The following is a 25,325-nucleotide window of genomic DNA, read 5'->3' as shown; positions in this document are numbered from 1 at the left end:
GCTGGATGATGTGGAGACAAAAGTTCAGCTGCCTCAATTTGGGACGATATTGAAGGGCCGCCCCAGCTCCAGAGTTGCCTGTTGGGTCAGCTAAACCCTCAGATGCAGCTGCGTTGCAGGCCAGTGTCTCCCTCTGCTGGGTCCTCACCCCTTACAGGTGCATCTCCTGAGAGCTCTCCCCAGGAAACATGTGGCCCCCAACTTTCCATGTGAGAGTCTGTCTCAATCTAAGAGCTTGCTTAAAGTAGTTGATTTAAACTTTTTTGAGATTTCTTTCTTTCTTTCCTTCCTTCCTTCCTTCTTTCTTTCTTTCTTTCTTTCTTTCTTTCTTTCTTTCTTTCTTTCTTTCTTTCTTTCTTTCTTTCCTTCCTTCCTTCTCTCTCTCTCTCTCTCTCTCTCTCTCTCTCTCTCTCTGTCTCTCTTTCACGTTGGGTCTTCCTCGCTGCCCGTGGGCTTTCTTTAGTTACGGCGAGCGGGGGCTACTCTTCGTTGTGGTGCACGGGCTTCTCATTGCAGTGGCTTCTCTTGTTGCGGAGCACAGGCTCTAGGTGTGTGGGCTTCAGTAGTTATGGTATTCGGGCTCAGTAGTTGTGGCTGGCAGGCTCTAGAGCGCAGGCTCAGTAGTTGTGGCACATGAGCTTAGTTGCTCCATGGCATGTGGGATCTTCCTGGACCAGGGCTCAAACCCGTGTCCCCTGCATTGGCAGGCGGATTCTTAACCACTGCGCCACCAAGGAAGCCCTGTATATTTCTCTTGAAAGCGATAAGCAGAAAAAGTTTCAGTGAATTGTATTTTCTGGTTATTTAGGTCCCAGGTAACTGTATACATTTCCTATTGCTACTGTAACAAATCATCTAATCATAAATTTAGTGGCTTAAGACAACACACATTTATTATCTTAAATTCTATAGTTCATAAGTCTGAAATGGGTCTCACTGGGCTAAAATCAAGGTCTCAGCAGGATTATGTTCCCTTTCGGAGGCTCTAGGGGAGAATCTGTCTCCTTGCTCTTTCCAGCTTCTAGAAGCTGCCCAAGCTCCTTGGCTCTTGGCCTTCTTCCTCCATCTTCAGGGCCAACAATAATGGGTCCAGTTAAATATTACATCACTCTGACCTACTTACACTTTTAAGGACCTTGGGATAACATTAGTTCTATCTGGTTAATCCAGGATTATCTCCCTGTTTTAAGGTCAGCTGATTAGCAACCTTAATTCCATCTGCAACTTTAATTCCCCTTTGCCATGTAATGGAACATATTCACAGTTTCCTGGATTAGGATGTGGACATCTTTAGGGGGCCATTATTCTGCCTACCACACCAATTAAAGTTTTACTATTTAACTTGATAAGACAAATGGGAACCAGAGCAAAGTAAATGAAGATGGACTTACTTGGACAATTACAATGTGTATACATTTTGTCATCTGGGATGTTTCAGGGTTGTGAGCATCTGGGAAGCACAGTCTGGTGAGAGGGGGAGCTTTGGAAGGAACTGGGCGGCAGTGTAGGCAAAACTAAAAGTGACAAGAGCTTGAAGAAACTTAACTTATGCAATGCAAAAAGAAAGGCTGTGTTCTGAGTACATTTGAAAGGAGGGATTTAAGTAGGGTCTGATGTAATGACTAAACCCAGTTAGAATGTCTTTGGGCCGTGTTAGCCACCCTGACTTATCAAGTGCTGGAGACCGAGACAGACTGTGGAAGGGTGGTCCCATGTGTCTGACATGAAACTGATTGTCATATGGCTGGCCACATAAAAATCATATGAAGAAATTTTGTCTAAATTTAACCAGCACTGTCTGGGGTCGGAAGCAACACCAGGTTTCCAGCAAATGGGAGGCATTTAAGTTCAGGGTAGTCCCATGAACGAGAGAACTGCTGACTTCCTATCAACAAAGCTGCACCCAATACTCTTCATTTGTCTCTTTAGAGCCCGAAACTCTCCCAAGCTACTAACTGCCATTTCTGTCTTAGGGCCCAGCATTGCAGGACAGAGAGCTGGTTCGAGGTGCAAGTGTGGGGATGTCCCTTTCCTCAATGAACCCTTTCGCTCATGTTTGTAATCCACTGAATAAGAGTTTAAGAGTCCAGGCAAGACACAATTGAAAAGGACTCAGTGACCTCATCGATTTCCTCTGTCTCAGCAGAGTTGAGTGTCTGGGGCTTCCAGGCAAGTTACTTGTGAATATATATAAGGAAATTTAAGGTTTTTTGGGGTTTTTTTTGTGGTACGCGGGCCTCTCACTGTTGTGGCCTCTCCCGCTGCGGAGCACAGGCTCCGGACGCGCAGGCTCAGCGGCCACGGCTCACGGGCCCAGCCGCTCCGCAGCATGTGGGATCTTCCCGGACCGGGGCACGAACCCACGTCCCCTGCATCGGCAGGCGGACTCTCAACCACTGCGCCACCAGGGAAGCCCTTAAGATATGTTTTAAATAAACATACCAGAGCATATGCATCCCACATGAGTCTCCCCTTTAAAGCAGTCCCGTTGGAAGATGAATCACTTATTCCAAAGATACTGTTAAAAACAATCTGGATCGTTTCTTTTTAGACACTTAAGTGCATACTTTGGAGTATCTTGATGGGAGCAAATATTTATCCTCTAAAGGTGGATTTGATTTTTACCAACAGCCAAAATTAATTTGTATCAAAGTCTGGGAAATAAGGTAAAATTAAGTGATATTATTTTAGATTAAAAGATGAGTCCGATATAACTGAATGAGACTAGTTTTCTCCTGAGGGTTGCAGATGGTTCTGAGGGCCAAAGAGTAAGAACAATGGACTCATTGATGGGATTAGTTGGCACCTTTCAAAGTGATTTCTTTAAAAGATTATGCACAGCTGAGGGTAGTAACTTCTGGAATTTTTCTTGAGGTTTATGACTTCAGAGAGACATTGTATCTTAGTGGTTCAAAGCATAAGCTCTGAAGTCAGTCCTGGAACCAAAGTTCAGCTCTATATTTTTTCAGCTGTGTGACCTCCAGCAAGTCACTTACCCTCTCTGAGCTTTGTTTTCTTCGTCTGAATAGGAGGCTTATCCTATAAACTACCTCAGAGGATGCCTGCAAGGAATAAATAAGGTCATATACATAGAACACGAGGTCATATATGTAAAACACCCAGTCTACAGCATGACACACAGTAGGTGCTCAGTAAGTAGGGGCACACTGGGTACACACAGACAGGTGGGAGCAAATTCATAATATTGATTGTATTTTGTGTTGTGATAGTACTAGTACCTATCATTAATTAAACACCCCTGGTGGGGAAAACCCGTTCAAGCCTCACTATAACCCCTTTAGAGGTAGGTGCTATTATTGGACCCATTTTAACAGATACGGAAAGTTGAGGCCTAATGAGTTAAGTAACTTGCCCCAAAGCATTCAGCTACAAAGCTGTGGAGTCAGGATTGGAACCCAGCTCCTCGGACTTCCAAACTAGCACCTTTAACCCTTTCTCACACAGCTGTTTATGAAGGCCTGTTGGTCCTCTTCACAGTGACATGAGGACAGCGTGAATAGGGGTCCAAGCGTGGGCTTTGGAATCACATGGGCTGGATTTAAGCTTGAATCCCAGCTCACTCCCTTACCTGTCATGAGGCCCCTCCCAGTTTTCTCAACTATAACGTGGGGTGAATGAAGAGAGGCTGCAGGAGTAGCGTGTGGCACAGTCGGTGCAGGGAATGAAATGTGAATGAAACCCCCAATGAACAGAACATTCTGCACAGAGTAGCTTTTGGTGCCATACCCCAGCCCTTGAGATCCACACGTCTGCCCGGGGGAAAGCAGTATCGCTGCTCTGAAAGCCTGGTGATAGCCTAAGTACGAAGCCCAGCCTCGTTGATAGCGGGAAATTCTCCCGAAAGTGGGCAGTTTCCATCAGACTGGGGCCAAATTCCAGTGGGGGTGGAGGAGGTGACAGACAAAACCACTTAGTGTTCCTCCTCGGCCCACAAGTTGACACTCTGATCAAACACTCTTCCTAACACATGTTCCTAGAGAGAGGCTTGTTATCTGGGGCCGGGGCTGGCTGTCCACCCCGACTCCTGCCCGGGACTGCCCCTCGCCCCTGTAGTTCCTTCTCACGCCGTGACTTAAGAAAAATCCTGAGTGGCCAGAGGAAGCATAGCATCAGTTGCAGCTTAGTGTCCAGCTGGCCTAGAGCACTCATTCATTCATTCATTCATTCATCTTCCACAGGAGAGAGGTCGGCAGCCAGCCTTGCAGCTAAGAGGCCTATCTATTATGGACTGAATTGTGTTCCCCCCAAATTCATATGCTGTGACCCAGAATGTGACTGTATTTGGAGATAAGACCTCTAAACAGGTAATTAAGGTAAAATGAAGTCCTATAGGAAGGCCCTAATCCAATATGACTGGTGTCCTTATAAGAAAAGGGTATTAGGACCCAGATAACAGACGGAGGGACCTTGTGAGGATACAGTGAGAGGGTGTCTTCTGGAAGCCAAGGAGAAGCCTCAGAAGAAACCAACATTGCAGACGCCTTGATCTTGGAACTGTGAGAAAATAAATCTCTTTGTTTATGCCACCCAGTCGGTGATACTTTGTTATGGCAACCCAAGCAAACTGATACAAGGCCTAAACTTCATTTTCAGCCTTGCACACAAGGGTCAGGGTGGATGCCTCCCAGGAGAGCCCTGAAGTGAGAGGCTTCCTGGAGATCAGGGCACCAAGGCCTAGTGGTGCTGCGTGTTTGGCACAAAGATCCTCCTGGGTTTTCCGTCCGCACACCTGTGGCCAGTGCTCCTGGCTGTCCCCTTTGCATCACCTGTGCAGCCTTCCTGACTTCTAAGCCAGTCACCAGGGGTCACCAGGGAAACTCCACACTAGACTGCCCTGAAAGTGGAAAGTGGCTTTCAGACCTCTTGGGAGGGATTCAGACCAGGAGGACACTCTATTGAAGTGATTTTTTTTTTTTTGTTAAAGAAGCTTATTTATGCAATCCTATCTGCTAACCACTTTTTTTTTTTTTTTTTTTTTTTTTTTTTGCGGCATGCGGGCTTCTCACTGTTGTGGCCGCTCCCGTTGCGGAGCACAGGCTCCGGACGCGCAGGCTCAGAGGCCATGGCTCACGGGCCCAGCCGCTCCGCGGCATGTGGGATCTTCCCGGACCAGGGCACGAACCCGTGTCCCCTGCATCAGCAGGCAGACTCTCAACCACTGCGCCACCAGGGAAGCCCTGTTAACCACTTTTATCTGTTCTTTGTTGTTGCTTGAATAAGAACTTGTTAAATGACCCAAACTGTGCCTTCTACCTGCCTTTTGAAAGGACAGAGTAACAAATTTAAATGCGTATTGGGTAAATGTGCTTTATTTTCCAAGAGAGGAACTATATGATCTGGAACTGAAAATGCTCAAAGGTGCAACCCATGATCTTTTTTTTTTCCCTGAAATTCTTTTCCACCTGCCAGCTTCTCATCTCGTGGTAAGTCAGGTGCTGTCCTAGTTATAGTGCTTACTCGACAAGTCACTGATGGGGCCAACTTTTACAAACATGGACTTGTATTCCTACTTGGGCAGCATCAATTTGTAACTCAGAAAGTCTTTGTTAAATATTGAAATTAAAATGGCTTTCCTGTGGGGTTATTTCCATTTCTTTATCTGTAAATAAGGAGCTTTAAGGTGATCTCTAAGATACCTTCCAGCTGCCAAGACTGTGATTCTGTTTTGTAAGATGGGCAAATGTGTGAGTCCTTCTGTGCCGCCACACAGCACGCCATCATTCGAATCCAAATACTAGTTATTTCATTCATTAGCTTAATAAATGCTGTTGAGTGAGGGACTGAATTAATTAATGAATGCCTACTGGGTTCCCAGCCCCAGGGAACACGCAGATAAATAAGACAGTTTCTGCCCGTCAAGAGCTCACGTTCTGAAGGGGGAGACAGATGTGTAAACAGATGTGCTGCTCAGTTCGACTTTGTTTGTTTTCAGTTAGTTTTACCTATTATGATAATAAAAACTTTAACTTATTTCGTGCCTGCTCTGCGTCAAGCACTCTGCTGGGTGTTGTACAATGAGTCCTCATGTTCATTCTACAAAGTCCGTATTATTGACGCTATTTTAAAGATTAGAAAACAAAGGTCAAATATTTAGGTCTGGTTAACTCCTTGTCCACATTTTAATAGGAGCTACATGAGCTTTACTGTTTCTGGAAAGAAAAGCCAAAGGACACCATGATTCCATCTCAGTGAAAGGCAGTAAGTGTGGTTGATTTTATTTTCAATTTATTCACTTAAACAATGTTCATTGAGCATCTTCTCAGTGTCAGTAAAATTTAAAAGCTAAGTATTCTTCTGACCTGCTCCTGGTGCAGACCGTTTTAGCAAAGGAGAAAAAGAAGTGTCAACTAATGATTATACCAAATGGACCAATACTCTCATGTAAAAGCAACAGAGGCCTCTGATCCCAGAGGAGAGAGAAACTAACTCAGGGCTGGAGCAGTCAGGGAGGGTGACCTTTGAGCTGAGTTTTGAAGGACAGATGGGAATTTATCAGGCAAAAGGAAGAAGGATGCTCCTAGCAGAGGGAACAGAAAGTACAAAAGCCTAGTGATACAAACAGAACGCTGCATTTGGGGAATGATGAGCAATTCTGGGTGGCCGAGTGTAGAGAGAGTGAATGAGCCTTGAGGATGGAGGAGCCAGATGAAGAGGTCGAGTGGGGCCATGTTGAAGGGTCCTGTTCAGAATTTCTCTTTTGACTGATGAAGTCTTTTCTAGGGGGGATGGTGACATCATCTGATTTGCTTCAGTGCAGAGCAGTGATTAGCAGTCCTGGCTACACATCAGAATAACATGGGGAACTTTAAAAAATCTCGATGCCTGATGCTGTACACCAGATCAATTAAATAAGAATTCCTGGGAGCAGGACTCAGGCATTTGGTATTTAAAAGAAAACGTTCCAGGTGATTCCGACGTGCAGCCAAGGTTGAGAACAACTGGTGTGGAGAAAATTCCAGAGAAGAAAGAAGTTGGTGACTGGGAGGCCAGTTAGGGGACTACTGGAGGCCTGGAGAACCCCTCCAGGGCAGTGGTTCTTGAACTTCAGTGCATCAGGATCACCTGGAAGCCTTGTTAACTTGCTGGGCCCCAGCAACCAGCTTCTGATTTGGGAGGTCTGGGGCGGGGCCGGAGAATGTGCATTTCTCACCATTTCCCAGGTGGTGCTGATACTGCTGGTGCAGGGACCCCACTTTGAGAACCACAGGTCTGTGGCCAGGCAGTGGGATGGAGAGGAGAAAATGGGCTGGGAGGTATTTTGGAGGCAGGGAGAGGGGGATCTGGCAAAGGGGTGAATGACAATGCAACGCAATTAATCAAAATGGAAATGGAGAAGACATTTTGCTCTGTTTATGATGTGGGGGGAGAAGATTTCGGACATGTAGGACTAGACATATTTGCTGGAAAGATCTAAGTGAAGGCACCTAGTCAGCAGCTGGGACTACTTCTCTAGCTATCTGGAAGAAGTGAGGCAAATTCTGGAACAGATCAGGACCTCGGATTTAGCCTAACTCAAGATAGACATGAACTGTTGACTGTATATAGCTTGAGAATATATCAATATATTACTTCTATTGCTGCCATTTTTTCTGATATGGTTAATCAATAAAAGATGGTGGTGATATCTTTGTAGCCGCTCTGCAAAAAAAAAAAAAAAATAAGAGATCCACATGATACATTAAACCTGGTCGTTAAGTATACATAGGTCAAAAGTTAAAACTGCCTCCCCCAGTTTTTCCCATTTATCTTCACACATGAATTTGAAAAGCAAAAATAACCTCTATTTCTCTATTATATTGGTAATGATTACGTTTTCCGCTTATTTGTGAGAAGAATCCAAAGGCATTTTGCTGAGCCTCAGTTTCCCCAGTGGGTTGGATTTAGTAACTGCCAAGTACCCTTCCAACTCCAGCGTCCCATGCCTTTGACTTGGTGTCAGTTTTGCCAGAAGGATCTCCAGGAGCTGGTAACACTGGAAAAGTTTTTTTTTTTTTTTTTTCTCATTTGAATTTAACTTTTTTAGAGTACATTCTATCAAAAAAATAGTAAGGCCCTATTGTCAGAGCTCTGTCCTTAAAGGTATTTCCAAACTTGTTTCTTATTCCTCATTTGACAAGTGCTGTCACAGAGCTCCATCACTCCTGCACAAACAGCTACCAATAAACAGAAAATTATTTCCAACCAGCTAACATGCTGTTTACTTACCAGAAAAATTGCACTTTCCTATCTGACAGCTGATCAAGGGGTATCCCGCTGCTGTCAGCAGGGAGAAATGTTTAAACACAGAGATGGGAGTTTAAACATTTTCTCATTATCACAGAATAAGGGGAAAAAACCCCACAAATAAATAAATAAGTAAAAATGGCATCCAGACTCTCTAACCCCCTGCTGGGAGCGTAATGAAGCTGTGTCATGTGACCCAAAGGAGTGGGCTTTCATCTCTGGCCCCAGTACTGTTACTCAAGTGACACCTGTCACATGACCCAACTTTGGTCTTTTATCTGCCTTCCCCAGGCACCCTTGTGGGGAATTGTCTTTTCCAGAGATGTGTGGCCTGTGGTGGCCATTGTAGTGGGTTCTGTTAGTGCCATTAGCCTGGCCCTTTGCATTTCCTGCCTCAAATCCCCTGCACCTCTCCTCAAACATTGTTTAAACATAATAAAGTACGAAACACCTGCAAAACTAAAATAAAGACCAAAAAAAAACTCAGAAAGGACCAAAAAATTCAGTGCCATTATTATATTTCATGCAAGTTCGCAGGAATTGGAATTTGGAGAGAAACAAATTTTAAAGCACTAATATTCATGTCCGAATATTTATTAGAGCAGGTGGTTGATAAAACCCGAGTACACTTCATTATAAAAATGCCTGCAATTTTAACTAGCCAGGCTCACCAGGGAGAACCACAAACAACCAGCACCAGGTGTTGTGGCTTTTCCTTCCCCAACTTCATTCTAAACCCCAATCTAACCCTTTTACTCTTTTGCTTTGTTTCTTATTTTCCTCCTGGCCTCCTGCCTCCCCTTGCTAGCTAGAACCCCATGGCGCTGAACCTTTCATTTTCCTGGTCTATTTATCTTCCGCTCTCCTATGACGGCTACCGACATCCGTCATGACCACCACCTCCATAAACATCACCCACCACCACAAGTTAGCTGATGTTCATGGTGCTTACTATCTTCCAGGCACTATTCAAAATACTTTAAATGTATTAAATCATTTGATCCTCGCAAGCAACTCTGTGACACAGATATTATCATTTTACAAAGGAGGAAATGAGAGCACAGAGAAGTGAAGTAAGTTGCCCAAGGTCACACAGCTAGTTAGTGCAGAGCCAGATCCAAAAGCAGTCTGGATCTTGACCCTGCTCAGCGCTGAGCAATCTTCAGAACTTTTCTAAACTTTTACCCATGTACTTTTCTTTTTTCTGATCACAGAGGATACGTGTCTCTCATCCTTTTCCAGGCAAATGTGAACTCTTAATCTCATTTCCTTCAATCTCTGATTCTTCACTGGTTCATTCATTTATGTATTCCACAAATGGTTATTAAACGCCGATTATGTGTCATGCACAATTCTAGATGCTTGTGATATATCAGTGAACAGAATATTAAAATTTTCTCCTTTGGGATTTACTTTCTAGGAGGGGGAGAGAGCAAATACACTTGACCCTTGAACAACATGAGTTTGAACATGGGTCCACTTATATGCAGTTTTTTTTCAGTAGTAAATACTGCAGTACTACAAGATCTGCAGTTGGTTGAATCCATGGATGTGGAGGAACCACCAATAGAGTAACGACTGTAAGTTATTTTCAAATTTTTGACTGTGCAGAGGGTCAGTGCCCCTAATCCCTGAGTTTTTCAAGGGTCAATTGTAAACAATAAGTATAAAACATCAGTATGTCATATATGAAAAAAACAAAAAAACCCAGATCAGGTCAAGGGAGTAAAGGAGTGTGGGGTTGCAATGAAACAAATGGCAGAGGAGTTCATTCACTCAAAAGATATTTATCAAGGGCCTACTATGTACAAGGGACTATTCAAGGTGCTTGAAATACATCAGTGAATAAAACAAAGTTTCCTATCCTCAAGGAGCTTACATTTTAGTAGGGGTGAGAAAGACAATAAACACTGTAAATCAGTAAACCATAAATTATACAGCATGAAATCCAGCAATAACAGGATTTAGAAAAAGCCTGTTCTTTGGGAATCACATCTTTGGGACTTCAGTGACATGTATGTAGGTGATGCCCCATATAGCCAGTCTTCATTTCCCAGTCCCAGGTCAGCAGTTCCAATTGTCTGATACACACCTCCAACTGAAGATGTCCAGAAATGAGCACATAGCCTCCTCTCCTGAACTAATTGCTTGACTAAAAATGATATAACAAGTCATCCAGGCCCACAGACTGGAAACCTTACAGCCATTCTTCATCTCCCACCACTCCCTGCACCACTACACCCCACAGACAGTTGCCATGGCAGATTCTTTGGTCAACTGTTCAACAGTCATTCCTCACTTCTTCTCCAGTTAAGAGAAAACTGATTATTCAGGAACTTGCCCCTCAGGAAAGTGATCCCCACTTCAGATCAGTAGCAAATCCTGACCCTTCTAAAGCAGTCATCTAATTTCTCTTGCTGGCAGTTTAGGAGTGGATATGTGACCGTCTGTTCAGTAAGATGTGAAGAGAAGTATGCTTTCTTTGAAAAATAAGAACACAGGAAGAGACATCCTCTTCCTCTACCGGACATTGTCATACCTGTATGTGATGCCTGGGGCTGTGGCAGCATCTTGTGACCATGATAGGAACCAGCCTGAGAATTAAGGCAATGAAGGACACCGAAGATGCAGTGAAGAAAGACGGAAGGAACCTGGGTTGTTGATGATGTCTTTGACCCATCAGTTAATTAATCCTGGAACCAGGTACTTCTAGATTTCTTATGTGACCTAATATCCTCATGGATTAAGCCACTGAATGGGGGTTTTCAATTTCTTACAGCCAAAAACCATCCTGTCCTTTCTTTACTTCCCACACACAGGGCTATCTTCTTTTCACCCTCCTCCCCACGCCCCCACCAATTGCCCACCTGGAAAACTCTCACTTGAAGACAAAGATTAATTGTCATCTCCTCTATGACAGGGAGGACTGAAATGTCATTGGATCTTGTATTTATTTCCACCTAATGCCCCAGTTGACTATAGGATCCTTGGGGGAACGTTTTTATATTTCTACTGCAGATGTTTGTGGACTAAATTAATGAATAGATGGGAAAGATTATTTTATATCTTGGTTCAGTTTTGGGCTCCCGCAAGATTTTTCTTGTAATATCCAATGACAGTTCTTACAAAAGAAACAATTGTTTACAAGAATGCCAATAAACTTGGATGAATTCATTACCCAGCACCTCAGATCTTATACCAGGTGCCTATTAACCTACTTAGGGATGCAGAGGAGTTAGAAGTAGAAAATGTGAATAGATTCAGAGAGGATGGACTAAAATAAAACTGTTCTGGGAATTCATTTATGAAAGGCATGAGAGTAACAAAAAGGTGTCAGTCAATGTAACCTTCAGGAAAGTCTGAGCACTTTGGTTCTAAGAAATGTAACTGCTCAGAGTAATTTATTTTCCTCCAGAAAGTAACTTCCATTGGATGTTCCCAGAGATTTCATTATAAAAAGGCAAAAATTTTTGAGAATAACTCCAAGGTGGTATTGGATGTGCACTTAAAATATCAAGAAATGTTAGAAGACAACATTACCAACTCTCATAAAAATCCTACCACTCTATGTCAGCACTGTTCAGCGAAACTTTCTGCAATAATGGAAATGTTCTATATCTGCATTTTACGTTATGGTAGCCACTAGCCCAATGTGGCTATGGAGGCCTTGAAGTGTGGTTAGTGTGACTGAGGAACTAAATTTGATCTTGATTAAATTTAAATATAGATAGTCACATGTAGGTAGTAACTGCCGTGTTGGACAGTGACCAACATATTTTATGTGACCTAGAATAGTCAGGATAGGCTAGGTTACACTGCAGTAACAAATAATCTCCAAATATTAATGGATTAAAACAAAGTTTTATTTCTCTTTCTCACTATATATTCATTATATATCATCTGGGGACTCCGTTCTACATCCTTTCATTCTGGGACCATCTTGAATGCTGCTGGTCACTGTAACAGAGGGAAAAATAAAGAGAGATCTGGAGGGTCTTGCACTGGCAATCAAATAAGTGCTTGATTCAGAAGTGATACATATCACTTCCACTCACAATTCATTGGCTAGCGCTAATCATACAGCCCTATTCATCCACCAGAGAGCCAGGAAGTGTCATCCAATTATGGAGTCTGGGAGACAGAAATACTAGGTGAGTAGCACTAGTGACTGAAAAAGTAAGCATTATTAAATAACTAATACATCTAATTGAACAAAAATAACTCATGTTTTTTGGGTTTTTTTGCAGTACGCGGGCCTCTCACTGCTGTGGCATCTCCCGTTTGCGGAGCACAGGCTCCGGACGCACAGGCTCAGTGGCCATGGCTCACGGGCCCAGCCGCTCCACGGCATGTGAGGTCCTCCCAGACCGGGGCACGAACCTGTGTCCCCTGCATCGGCAGGCGGACTCTCAACCACTGCGCCACCAGGGAAGCCCCATGTTTTTTAAAGTCAGGTATATGCCTATACAAAGGAATCAACAAAAACATGGGAGGAAAAAAATATGCACAAACAGGAATGCTCCTTTGATAGAATCAAGGAAGAAACGAAGATTAGAATAATGTTTTGGTGTTTCATACATAATTTTTATTAAGCTTTTGAATAGGCAAATCCATTCATTAAAGGAGAAAAAGAAGGAAACACAAGCATGATTTATCTTCCATTATAATTAAAGAGAATAATTTTGTCAATTTTTACTTTTTAAAAAATCCTTTAAAAAACCCCCAAAACAAGCCTACCTGTTCTTACAACAATAGGATCTTACTATAATTCCAAGTATAGTTGGTCCACAGCTCTTCAAAAGCCCTTTTTAGACGTCTTTGAATTAGATGGGACCTTAGGGGTCAGCTATTCTAATTTCCAATATGGGAATCCCTCCTACAGCTTTCTATCTCTTTGGGGCCACAAAGGAAGTCCACTACTGCTGTGGGAGCTCATTTCATTGGTGGACAGGTGAAATTTTTGGAGAACTCTTCCTGCTGTATCAAAAATATCATCTCTGAGCTTTCAATGTACGTATTTGTCCCGGCTCTACAGCCACCCAGCAGAGAGCCAGCCCCTTTGCTCCACGAGAACCCTCAGTTCCTTGAAGGGAATTTCTCTGGCCCTGGGTTTTCCCTTTTTGGAGTATTCCTTCTTCTGCCCTGGTCTCTGTACCCTCTGTTCTCCTAGCAGCCCTCCTTGAAGCATGCAGCCCAGACTTTGGGGACAGAGTCTGAGCATCAAATCCTAGATGCTTAAATTAAGTTCTGTGTTCTTCTCTGCAAGGCAGGGAATAATTACACCTACCTCTTACTTGTTAAGAGGATTAAACAGGATTAAATCTGTAAACTAATAGATGCACAATAAATATTTACTTCAATATGATGTTTCTTTTAAAGTGTGATGGGTAGAGTGAAATTTAACAATAATTTAGATGTGATCTGACTAATTCCCTTCTCTGGGACACCCTCTTATTCCTTCATTTATATCACCCACAAGTATTAGCATTATCTTTTGTGGGCAGCCAGACATACTATTAATTCATATTATACTTAAAAGTGCCAACTTCCACTAAGCCTTACTTAACTTGTTGACATTTTAAGCCTGAAGTGTAAGAAATTAAACCAGATGAAATTTGATAGGAATGTATTGGCTGTTGCTCATCAGCTTTTTTTATCTTCTGGGTTTTTTTTCTTTTGGTTTAGTTTTAATAGACTTTATTTTTCAGAGCAATTTTAGGTTCACAGCAATATTCAGCAGAAGGTACAGAGAACTCCCATACACCCCTCCCCCACACATGCACAGCCTGCCCCATTACCAACGCCCTCCACAGAGTGCTACGTTTGTTACACTGTATGAACCTACACTGACTCATCATTATCATCCAAAGTCCGTTTTACATTAGGATTCATTCTTGGTCTTGTATATTCCATGGGTTTGGACAAATTTTTGATGAATGACGTATACCTGTATCCACCATTATAGTATCGTACATAGTTACCCTGTCCTGAAAATCCTCTGTGCACCATCTATTCAACATTCCCTCCCTCCCCTAGCGGCCACGATCTTTTACTGTCTCTATAGTTTTGCCTTTTCCAGAATGTCAAATAGCTGTAATGATGTAGTATGTGACTTTCAGATCGGCTTCTTTCACTTAGTAATATTCATTTAGGGTTCCTCCACGTCTTTTCATGGCTTGATAGCTCCATTTCTTTTTAGTGTTGAATAATATTCTATTGTCTGGATGTACCACAGTCTATTTATCCACTTATCTACAGAAGGACATCTTGGTTGTTTTAAAGTTTTGGCAATTATGAATAAAGCTGCTATTAACATCTGTGTGCAGGTTTTTGTGTAGACATAACTTTTCAACTCCTTTGGGTAAATACAAAGGAGCATGACTGCTGGATCTATGGTAAGAGTATGCTTAGTTTTGTAAGAAACTGCCACACGGTCTTCTAAAGTGGCTGTACCATCTTGCACTTCCACCAACAATGAGAGTTCCTGTTGCTCCACATCCCTGGCAGCATTTGGTGCTGTCAGTGTTCTGGAATTTATCATTCTAATAGGTGTGTAATGCTACACATTAGCTTTTAGCAAGATCTCAGCCTTTTGAATCATGATCCAATGCTAAATATCAGCTGCCTCTTCAAGAGTTGTGTATTCTACAGATTTGATAGGTATGTGATTACTGGAAAGATCATAGACATTGGAGACTGCCAGACCTCAGGTGTGTACCTTACCTCTGCTGTACTACCACAAAGGAGTTAATTAACTTCTCTGAGCCTCAGTTTCCTCTTTTGTAAAATGGAAGTAATAAATGAGTAATAACAGTACTTACTTTAATGAGTTATATGAATAAATTGTGTGCCTTCTCTAGTTTTATTCAAGTGATTAATAATAAAAACATTTGACCAGAATAGGACTTAGGGCTGAAACTTGTACCACACCACTGCTGGCCTTTCTCCAGTAAGGCCACTGTTCTTTGAGCACATATATCTGCCTCATCATCCAGCCCACACAGTTTCATCTTTCAGGTATATCTGGACAGGCTTTGTCAAATGCCTTACTAAAATCAAATACTCCATAAGGTAGATTTCCTTGGACTATCTGTGTACATTTTTCCTCCTTCCATCTCAGACTCTGAGTGCATAGGTACTATTTTTAAATTCTCTCTTAATTAGTTCCTCCTTGTTCTTCTAAAGGCTATATAGCGGTCTCTGGTTTCTAGGCTACTACATTTCCTGAGTAGATCATCCCCAGATGAAGTAATTTGAGTTTCCCCGGCTTCTTTTAGAAGGACCCATTGTAGAAAATGAAACACATGTTAGCCGAGACAGATCTCTCATTTTATTTGAGGCTTATGTGTGTGCACACAAGCATGTGTATCTCATGGTGCAACAGGACTTGAATTACAACTTTGGAACTCTTTGCTCTTATCTATCTATTCAGTATCTCTGCCATCAAGTCAGAGCTGAGATTACTCATCACTTTTGCTGTCATCACAGACAATTAGGATTCAGTAGAAGGAGACAGCCTGAAATTTAATTCTAACCAGCAGCTCAATCCAAACTCCCAAACTCTGGCTGGGATGGGGTGGTAATGTGTTTTGACAATCCAGTTAGTGAAGGAAGAAGCGCCCCCTAGGAAATCATAACAAAGAGTCTTAAGCAAGACTCCTTTCGCTGACAACTTTATCCAAGAAACCACCTTCCCTGGAGACTTTTCTAAACTTTAGACTAATCCTCTCCTTGCCACAGAAGTCCTTTTGTTGCGGGAAATTGTAAGTGACCACAGGAGTGACAGGCCTCTGCAAGCACCAGCTGTGTCTCCAAAGTCTTTCAATTGTTGTCTCCCTTCTGTCCTGTCCTCCTTCTGGCCCAGGGATCACTCTATCAAATAACGAAATGAATGAAACTGTTCAGAAGTTCTCTTCTCAGATGATTTCAATCTATGTCTAATTTTTGAGCCAATCACTGTTAAATTCTAGGCAAATGACAGCAGCTATAACCTTTCATTGCTTTTTCCTCAAGTATCATGCACTGTTGCCTTGGACATCATATTTAAAATATTCCACATCACAGGTGATGGTATAAAACCCTTGGTCCAAGGGGATATGGGAACATATGTATATGTATAACTGATTAAATTTGTTATAAAGCAAAAAAAAAAAAAGATTCCAGGTGCTTTCAGTTGTATGAGAGTGTTTCCTAAAAATATGAATCCCCAAAGTATGTGATTCACTTCAATTTTATAAAAAGACATGCCTTTTGAGTTGGTTAGGTTGTTTAGCTGCAAGTGGGGGAATGCTCAAATAAATGGATTTAAACAAGGAGGAAAAATTTTGAGTTGGTTAGGATGTTTAGCTGCAAGTGGGGGAATGCTCAAATAAATGGATTTAAACGAGGAGGAAAAATTATCTTATATAAGAAAAAAAAAAAAAAAACCCTTGGTCCAATGTGGAGTTAGAGTTGAAGCTTCTTAGTAAGTGGAAGCAAATTAAAACAGAAACAGCAATCCAGTAGCCCTGGAAGTGAATGAAGAATAAAAAAAATCAGAATCATGAATAACAGATTGAGTAAGGAAACCTGTTAAATATTATAGCAAAGTTATTGATGGAATTATATATAAATATAGATGGATAGATAGATAGAAAAGGTGATAATAAATTTTAACAGAGGCCGCATCTTACCCCTGGTAATCAAAATCTATCTCCAAATGTACAAAGTATCGTTATACCTCACCACACCCTAACTATTCAAAACACACCAAGCTTTGAAATAATATGCATAAAGTGCCTGGCACATTGGTATATACCCAGTAAATTTTAGTTCCATTTCTCTACTGTAGACATTATCATACAGTTTTTCCACACCTGAAACTGACATTTTGAGGATCTTTTAAGAGTCTTAATTTTCAGGCATTGCTGCTAGTTATAAGTCCTAATATCCCAATTTACATTTTGAATCTCCTGAAAAGTGAATATTTTAACATAAATTCAATTTAGTGGAAAAGATTTACAGGCCCCAAGTGTCCATGTGATTACCACTTTTAGTCCCTAACTCCAGCACTCCCAGATTTTGCTGATCCCAAGCCGTTTATTAAACAGTTTAATTGCTCCAGCTTCTCCCTGTTGTGGTTCATCTCCTGTGGCTTTTATCTCCTTACATTAGTACCAAGGGCCCAGGGACATCGGGAGATTACTCCAGTGCACATTCCGCCTGCCCCTCCCTTCCGCAATGGCTGGCACAGACGCCAAGTTTGTCACGCTGCTTTTAATTGATTTTCTATTGTGACCAATTTACATCTACAGGTAATGAATGATTCTTTGCGGAGACTGACTGTGGTTCAGAGAGGCAGGGTAAGCTCCCGACCTTCTGGCGGCTTAGTAAAACAAAATAACAATAGAAATAATTGTAATTTCTTATGGGGCACCACCATCTGAGACCATTTCCATCAATGTCTCTGATAATTTTATGAAGGGCAAATCCTAAAGTATACCCTATTCTCATAACTGGTGGGTTTAAAATGCCATAATTACACAGTAAAATTTCTGCTCTAGAAAATATTTTACTTGGGAAATACCATGTTGTATTGCCCATTGTAATTCCAATTTTATATTGTCAAAATATAAACTTCAGTACTTCATAAAATGCTCTGACGAAGACCTATAATTCTCAACTTCCCTGATCTTTCCAAATTTCTAAATACAATGATCTTAGAAGATCCAAAAGGCAGATGTTCTTGATGTGTATATGCCTTTAACAGAGGAACTGGCAAAGAGCTGAATCCTGCCATGTGAATGACGTTGGGGCAGGGGTGGTGCAGGGAGTATGCCAGTCATCACCATCTAGGCCCCAAAAGTTCTGCTAGGAAGCACAGCAAGCTGTGGTTGCCAGATGCATGGCCAAATCATAGGTTAATGACTGTGGTCTGGGATATAGCCAGGGTCACTTACAGGGCTGGCTGGCCGGCTGTGTGCATGGGTCTCACTTGATTCCTCTATCTAGACTGCTGTCCCCTCTACCCACCATGGAAGGCCCAGCATGAGTGCTCCTGTAAGATCTAGGGATGTCTATACTATGGTGGCTTTTGGAGTTGTCCCACCTGGCTTCTTGTGCCTACCAGCAGAACTCTTTAGGATATAGTAGCTTTGGGGAAATCCTCTACAGCGCCCCTTCCTCTTCAAGGTTACCTTGGAAGGCTGGGCTGCCCTGGGCTGATGGAGGAGACTCCTGAGAGCAGCTGAGTCTGTGACGTTTGTGGATGGGTCCTCCCTCCCTATCAGGTCCTCATGGTTCCCAAAGCTCACCCTGGAGAGGACTCCCTGTAAGCAATGGTGCAAAAAGGTGTAGCCTAAGAAGCCTGTAGCAGCGATGACTGGACACTCGTAGGCCTCCGAAACCACCTCCTGGGTGGGGCTGGGCTGAACCAGGTCTGCTCTGGCACCTGGGGGCAGGCTAGGTGGTCATTTGCAGCACTAGGGTGACCAACCATCTTGGTTTACCCGGGACTGTGTTAATTTTGGCACCGAACATCCCACATCCCGGGACACCCCTTGGTCTCGAGCAAATGGGGACAGTTGGTCACCCTGACCTCTGATTTTGTCCTATCAGCTGACAGGGAGAACTAGGTAGTTAAGGGAATTTAACATGTCAGTGGAGTCCTGTATTCCAATGTGTCAGCTCAAGGCCTTACAGGGACGTGTAAGGGTTGTCTCAGGAGTCTTGTCAGTCCCCTGGCAGTGGGAGCTGATGCACACTGCCATCCTCCTTTCACAGCCTGTGAGGCCTAGGCCTCTGTGCCCAGAGTGGGAATGAAGAGCCGGGCACAGGACAGAGGTGCTCTGAACCCATGAACCAGGTCTTCACTGGACAGTGGTTGATTTTCAATTCCATCCATAAGGAGCCAAACAGTTGGAACCACTTACCTGGAAAATCTTGGTGATCTCGACCTTTCTTTTCACCAGCATTTGCTAAACCCGGCTAGGTGGTGACCTTTCTGGTAGGAGACCAAAAGGTCACACATTTCTGGCTTTAGCCTCACTCCTGAAACTGTAAATAAAGACTCCACTGTAGGGAAAAAAAGAGAAAAGCACCAACATATTATTTCCTGGGATCTTTCACGGTGGTTTTTTTTTTTTTTTTTTTTTTTTTTTTTTTTGCGGTATGCGGGCCTCTCACTGTTGTGACCTCTCCTGTTGTGGAGCACAGGCTCCGGACGCGCAGGCTCAGCGGTCATGGCTCACGGGCCCAGCCGCTCCGCGGCATGTGGGATCTGCCTGGACTGGGGCACGAACCTGTGTCCCCTGCATCGGCAGGCGGACTCTCAACCACTGCGCCACCAGGGAAGCCCCACGGTGTATTTTTTATGTCTGTTGTAATATTTGTCACCCGAAGAGACATCAAAATGTGAGCCAGACTCATACATCAATAATTTATACTGACTCATGGATAACTCACTTTACTGAATAGCTGTCAAGTGCGTCCTATTCAATTCACTTCAATTCAATTCACTTCAATGCATATTTACCAAATGAACCTTGGGTAAGGCACCTTGGTGCTGAAGGTGGTCAAAACAGGAGTAGAACTGGGAGCCACACACACACTAACAACAAGGGCCAAAATCAAGCCAAGGAGTCTGGACACGGGTCCCAGTGATGACAGGCAGTGAGCATGGTGCTGGGCTAGATAATGTTTTGGAAAGTTTCAAATTTCTGTTACATTAGATACATTTAGCAATCCATTTAAATAGACTCTAAGGTGCAACTTTTGTAGATTAGAAAATGTTTTTGAAATATATGTATATTACCTATGCCCTCAGACTCATGTATTTGGTTAGCTCAGAATGCTGACAGTTTGCATTTTTATAAATGCCTGTGTTTGTTAAATGTGTGCTGTCCCTGGGTGCTTTACTATGCTAAACTTATGGGCCACGTCCTCTAAAAGTTAACATGTTAAGGGGCTCATCTGCAAAATGGGGATAAGAAAACTTGCGGGCAGATTGCTCTCAGCTTAGAGAACATAATACGTGCCAAACGTCTTGGGTTGCTCTGATATGCCATATATCTTTAATAACCAGTAGCCATTGTTACAAGCATTAGCACAGGTACCATCTGAGAAAAACATCCGGGGCAACAGCCATATCGTCACCAAAGCACGTCCACAAAACCTGCTCAGGACACCCTTCCACTTGGGCACTGCTTTTCCAAAGCTCACAAGCTGTACAAACTGGGTTGCTCTAAATACCACACAGTTTCACAAAAAAGAGAAGCTCCAGCTTTGGTGCACCGAAAGCATAAAATGCCGTAATAATATTGTTTGCTGGAAGCTATTCACACCCAAAGGGAAGAAATAAACCTGCAATGCTGACTCTGTCTTGGCTACCTTGGGTAAGCTGTGGCCCTGACTCCTTCAGTTTGGAGCTACATATTTGCTAGACTGGAAAGGGGAGACCTCAAGTCTTGTTGATATGCATAATGTATTTTCTCAGGTACATTATAACGCGCAATTTTGTAGTCTACTTTCTTTTAGCTCGGGTCATAGTGTAAACAGTCAAACAGTTCAAATAAACAGTGCATATTAAACTTTACAGATTACTCTCAAATCGACTCAAGTTCAAACCATTCTGGGAACGTCTCTCAGGAAGAAGTGTCCTCTTACCTTGGGGACAGTGGCATGAAGATGTCCCTCAAAAGCAATAGCTCCTCAATAGCAATGAGGGAGGCGGGGCGGGGAGGCGGAGAGAGAGAGGGAGAGAGCAAAAAAGAGTGAGAGAGGGAGGGAAAGAGACAAAGACAGAGAGAGGGAGAGAGAGAGAGAGAAACATGTGGCAGAACAGTGCTGGGAAAGCAACCAGTTAATCAAAGAGATTTCAATTTGGCCATGGACTGCCCGACTCTCCTTCCCAACTCACAGAGAAAGAAAAAGAAAACAAGAGGGGGAAAAAAAAAAAAGAAAGAAGGAAAAAAGCAGCCGAGTGGTTCTCCTGTAGCAATCTCACAAATGCAAAACCCTCCATTTGCTGACTCCTCATTAGCTTTCTGAATCTGACAGCATAATTATTGCAGCTGCTTTGCGCTTAGAATAAATAAACACAAAAGTGGGTGTTTAAAAACTTTTTGAGAAGGGAAATTCAGTCATCTAGACAGTCAGTAGGACAAGTTTATTTAAAACTTTGAGATTCTTATGTATTTAGATCATTTCGGAATGAGATAATGAGATAGTTGTCTTTCAGTCTAATTGAGTTCCTAAGCTCCTGGCTGTTGGCTGTCACCGCTTTCAAACTTTGCTTTAACTTTCCTTCCTTTAGAAATCCGATCCTGGTGTCTCCATTTACTCTTCCTGGGCTGATAACCTGCTGAAGTCTCAGTGCACTGGAGTGCAGAAAGTGACTTAATGGCATTGAGGAGCTAAATAACCTTTCACAGGAAACAAGACAATCAAATCTCTTCTACTTGCCTGTAATGGCTGAAAGAGAAAGCACAAGTTGAAAAGAAAGCTTGGAAATTAAACCATCATTTCAAAATGTCTTGTAATTTTCCTTGTCACGTGGTTTTCGCGCTACTCTTGCACATCATCAATCCATCAGCTGGAGTTGCTTAGTGCATTTAATTATTCATAGTGCACACAGCCTCTGTGACTGAGCGGTAATTTTAGCTCATGTGTATGTATATAGGCTTCATATCTTCAAAGCCCAAAGGATCACACAGTACTTTAAATTGAAGTTGCTAACTAACATGGAGTGCACTTAAAACTCTGACTAGGGGCACAGCACACATGCATTTCCGATTAAAGCAGATGATCTTTCCGTTTAAAATTAATTAGTGCCTATTTATCTTTTCCTCTCCCTCCCTCCTCTCATTCTCCCAGGAGGGCATTTATGTGAACCCTTGAAATCAGTGAGTTAAAAGCTTTATAAAATAAACATTCTGTCAATCTGGGGTGCAGGAAACTAGTGTTAACCCATTGTGCAGACTGAGAAATTGAGGTTTATGAGGGCCAATAATGCATGTGATGCTGGGGGAAAAAAGAAGAAAACTCAAGTTTTTTAACTCTCAATCCAGAGCTTGAACTCCCTGTACCATTTGTCTTACTTTATTCCTTTAAACAATAAAGGCAATATAACATCAACATGAAAGAAAACTTTGAAAAAAGGAAAAAAATTACCCACAATTCCCCTCAACTAGAAGAGCATTTTTATTTTTGTATTCTACTTTCCAGTTTTGTTGATATGCATAATACATTTTCACAGGTGCATTATAATATGCAATTTTGTATCCTTTCTTTTAGCTTGTGTCATAAGGTAAACATTTCCATACTACCCCACACTCCTGTGAATTATCATTTTAAATGGTTACATAGTACTGTATGCTGAGTCAATATAACAATATTTATCCAATCAGTTCTCTTGTGTTGAATATTTAGAGTTTCTTTTATCTTTTAGAATTTAAAAAAATTATAGACAACACCACAATGAACATTTTTATGCATCTAGGGTTTGGTTTTTTTTTTTTTTTCTTTTCTGTTCAATTGTTCCTTTGGATAATTTCCAGGAACCAAAGTATAGGGTTGAATGTTGTTAGCGTTTTTATGGCTCCTGATAGGTATGGCAAAATGCTTTGCAAAGGTTGCCCCAAATTACTCCATCATCTGCAGAGAATCATTTTACCACAATCTTCCCAGCACTGGGAGTTAGGAGTCACTAAGTTGAGGGAAAAAAAATAACTACTTTAACAGTTATTTGTATTTATTTAATCACTAGTTAGACTGCCTATTTATCCCATGTGTTGGTATGTTTTTTTCATTTCCTTTGTGTAAATTGCTATTTTGTGCCTTTACCCAATTTTCCATTGGATCCTGATATTTTTCTTACAAAACTGAATAAGTAATAGTAAGGCAAAAATAATAACCAGCACTGATTAAGAAATCTTAAAACCCAAGGGTGACTGTGTTACAAACAAACAAACAAACAAAAAAAGAAAAAGAAAGAACAAACTAAGACCAGATGACATTAAGGATTAAGGAAGAGGTCAGGGGCTTGAGTCTTTATTAAACATAAAATTGAGCCCCCTTAATTATGAGATATTGAACATGTTACCTGGGAACATGTGACATATTTCCTGGGAAGGCTTTAAAATAAACATAGGGCATGACGAGAGAGTGGAAAGGTCGCAGGGCTGGGAGTCAAGATCTTGGTTCTAATCCTGGTTGTGTTACAGTACTAAATTTCCTCGTGATCTTTAGCAAGCAGTAATGAGAAGTGGAAGACAGTGGCTTGTGAGTCTGACTTACAGTCAAATTTTGCCTCTCCCACTTACTAGCTGTATGACTTTGAGCAATTAGCCTCTCTCAGCCCCAGTTTTCTAATAGGTAATATGAGGATAATAACTCTAGATTTGACAGTTAGTATCTAGACTGAATGAGAATTTATGTAAAACACATAGATGCCCAATAAATGGCAGCCACTATTCTTCTCTGGGTATTAGGGACTCATCTATATAACGAAGACATGGAATAATGAGTCCCAAGATCCTTTTCTTGTCAAAGGGTCTCTAACTCTTTCCTGAAGTATTTATCTTTATTTGGAGATTCTTTCAGTCCATGATGCTAACAAATTTAACCAACTTAAGGGGTTGGTAGAGCTGAGGGACTTGGTTTACCCAGACTTTTCCTACCAACGTTAACTATACGCAACATCTTAAGCCATGTCTCAACCCAACCTCTTGTATTCTAATGTATTAGAGTGGGTTGAGGACAACACTGAGCATAGAAGGTAAAGAAGTGTGTTATGGAGGACACTTCCTAACTTGCTTCTTAAGTACTGATTAATAGAGGATTTAAAAGGTAGACAGAGTGGTCTGAGTTAGGTTATAAACTCCTAGAAGCAGAATAGGATTGAGAGACCTGGCTCAGAATCTCCCTTCCCTCTTCCCTACGAAACCCAACCTCCGAAACCTGGCCTGTGGAATGACAAAATATTCTGGTTAAGCTTTGAATAGACTAGACAATAAAAGCAATAAACAGAGTAGATTTGAAATCATTAGCACACAAAGAGCTAAACTAAGCTTTGCTGGTACATGTTAAAGAAGGTTTAAATTGTTGCACGAAGGCATACAATGCTGAGGAGTAAAACCTAGGATGGAATATGAGTCAGGATTGTACTACTATTAAAGAGAAGATACCTTCAGATAATATTAGACGGCATTCAGAGGAGGATGACACTCCTCTCCCTGGATACCCTTCCTCCCCAACCATCCAGACCCCAGCATCTTTCAAGACCCACTCACAAAGCCACCCTGGACCCCTAGAGCTGGAGTTTAATCTCACCTCCTTTGAACTGTCTGAGCACCTCACACTTGGTCTACGGCCGTTTAGATACTTGTATCCCTCAATCTCATATCTAATAGACCCTCAGTAAATCTTCCATGAATGAACTGGAAAAGAACTCTCCCAGTATGTTAGAAACCTGAGTCTAGGGTGGGTCCATAGTCTCAGAGATAAGCAACATAACTGGAATAGGTTCAGAATAGAATAATGAAGCAAAATAGTTAAAAGGTAAAATAAACAATATATATTGGGTATGTTTGGTGGAGGTCAAAGGAAGTCAGCCTAGAGAAGTGAGCTTTAGAAAGTGATATCAAGGGATCTTCAAATATATTAAAGAGATATTATTAAAAGAAGGCCTGAACTTCTTTTATTGGAGCAAAACAAAAAATTACTCAGATTTTAATGGAGCAATATGAATCAGGCCTGCTGAAGAACGACCAGCGTATAGATACTAGGGTGATGTGACGAAGGGTAGAGGTAAGTGCCATGTCTTCTTCCATCCCTATAGGTACCAAAGTATATGATGACAGGAAGGACTCTGGTAAATGATTTTTACAAAATTACAAAATCAATTGCAAGCTTTTAAGTTATAGGGGTTTTTTGTTTTGTTTTGTTTTTTGTTTTAAGATGCTGAAACCTGTTTTAAAGGAGAAGGGGGATTTAGACCAGGAAGGCATGGGAGAGACTCACGTCTGGGATTTAGAAAGCAAAATGGGACCAACCCACAGAGAGAGACAGCCTTTGATGTCCTGACGATCAAGGACCATGGCTTA

At 42.0% G+C, this 25,325-nt stretch overlaps 1 protein-coding gene across 4 annotated transcripts in view; it reads right to left on the bottom strand.

Moving 5' to 3' along the window:
* Positions 1 to 19,186: 19,186 nt before the first annotated feature.
* CDK15 (cyclin dependent kinase 15) overlaps positions 19,187 to 25,325 on the bottom strand; it is a gene marked incomplete at both ends in the record, with an annotated part of 86,485 nt that continues 80,346 nt past the window's right edge. For 3 of the 4 annotated variants that reach the window (XM_081242541.1, XM_081242543.1, XM_081242544.1), the window contains one exon: positions 19,187 to 19,296. In XM_081242541.1, the coding sequence (XP_081098667.1) occupies positions 19,187 to 19,296 (110 nt within the window). The remainder of the gene's footprint in view (positions 19,297 to 25,325) is intronic. The other variant, XM_081242542.1, reaches the window with a different exon arrangement.

This window comes from Mesoplodon bidens, assembly GCF_964165515.1.
Source record: "Mesoplodon bidens genome assembly, chromosome: 8".
Classification (NCBI taxonomy): Eukaryota; Metazoa; Chordata; class Mammalia; order Artiodactyla; family Ziphiidae; genus Mesoplodon; species Mesoplodon bidens.
Note: the sequence above shows the minus strand (reverse complement) of the source record. Positions and strands in the feature narration are given on the sequence as shown.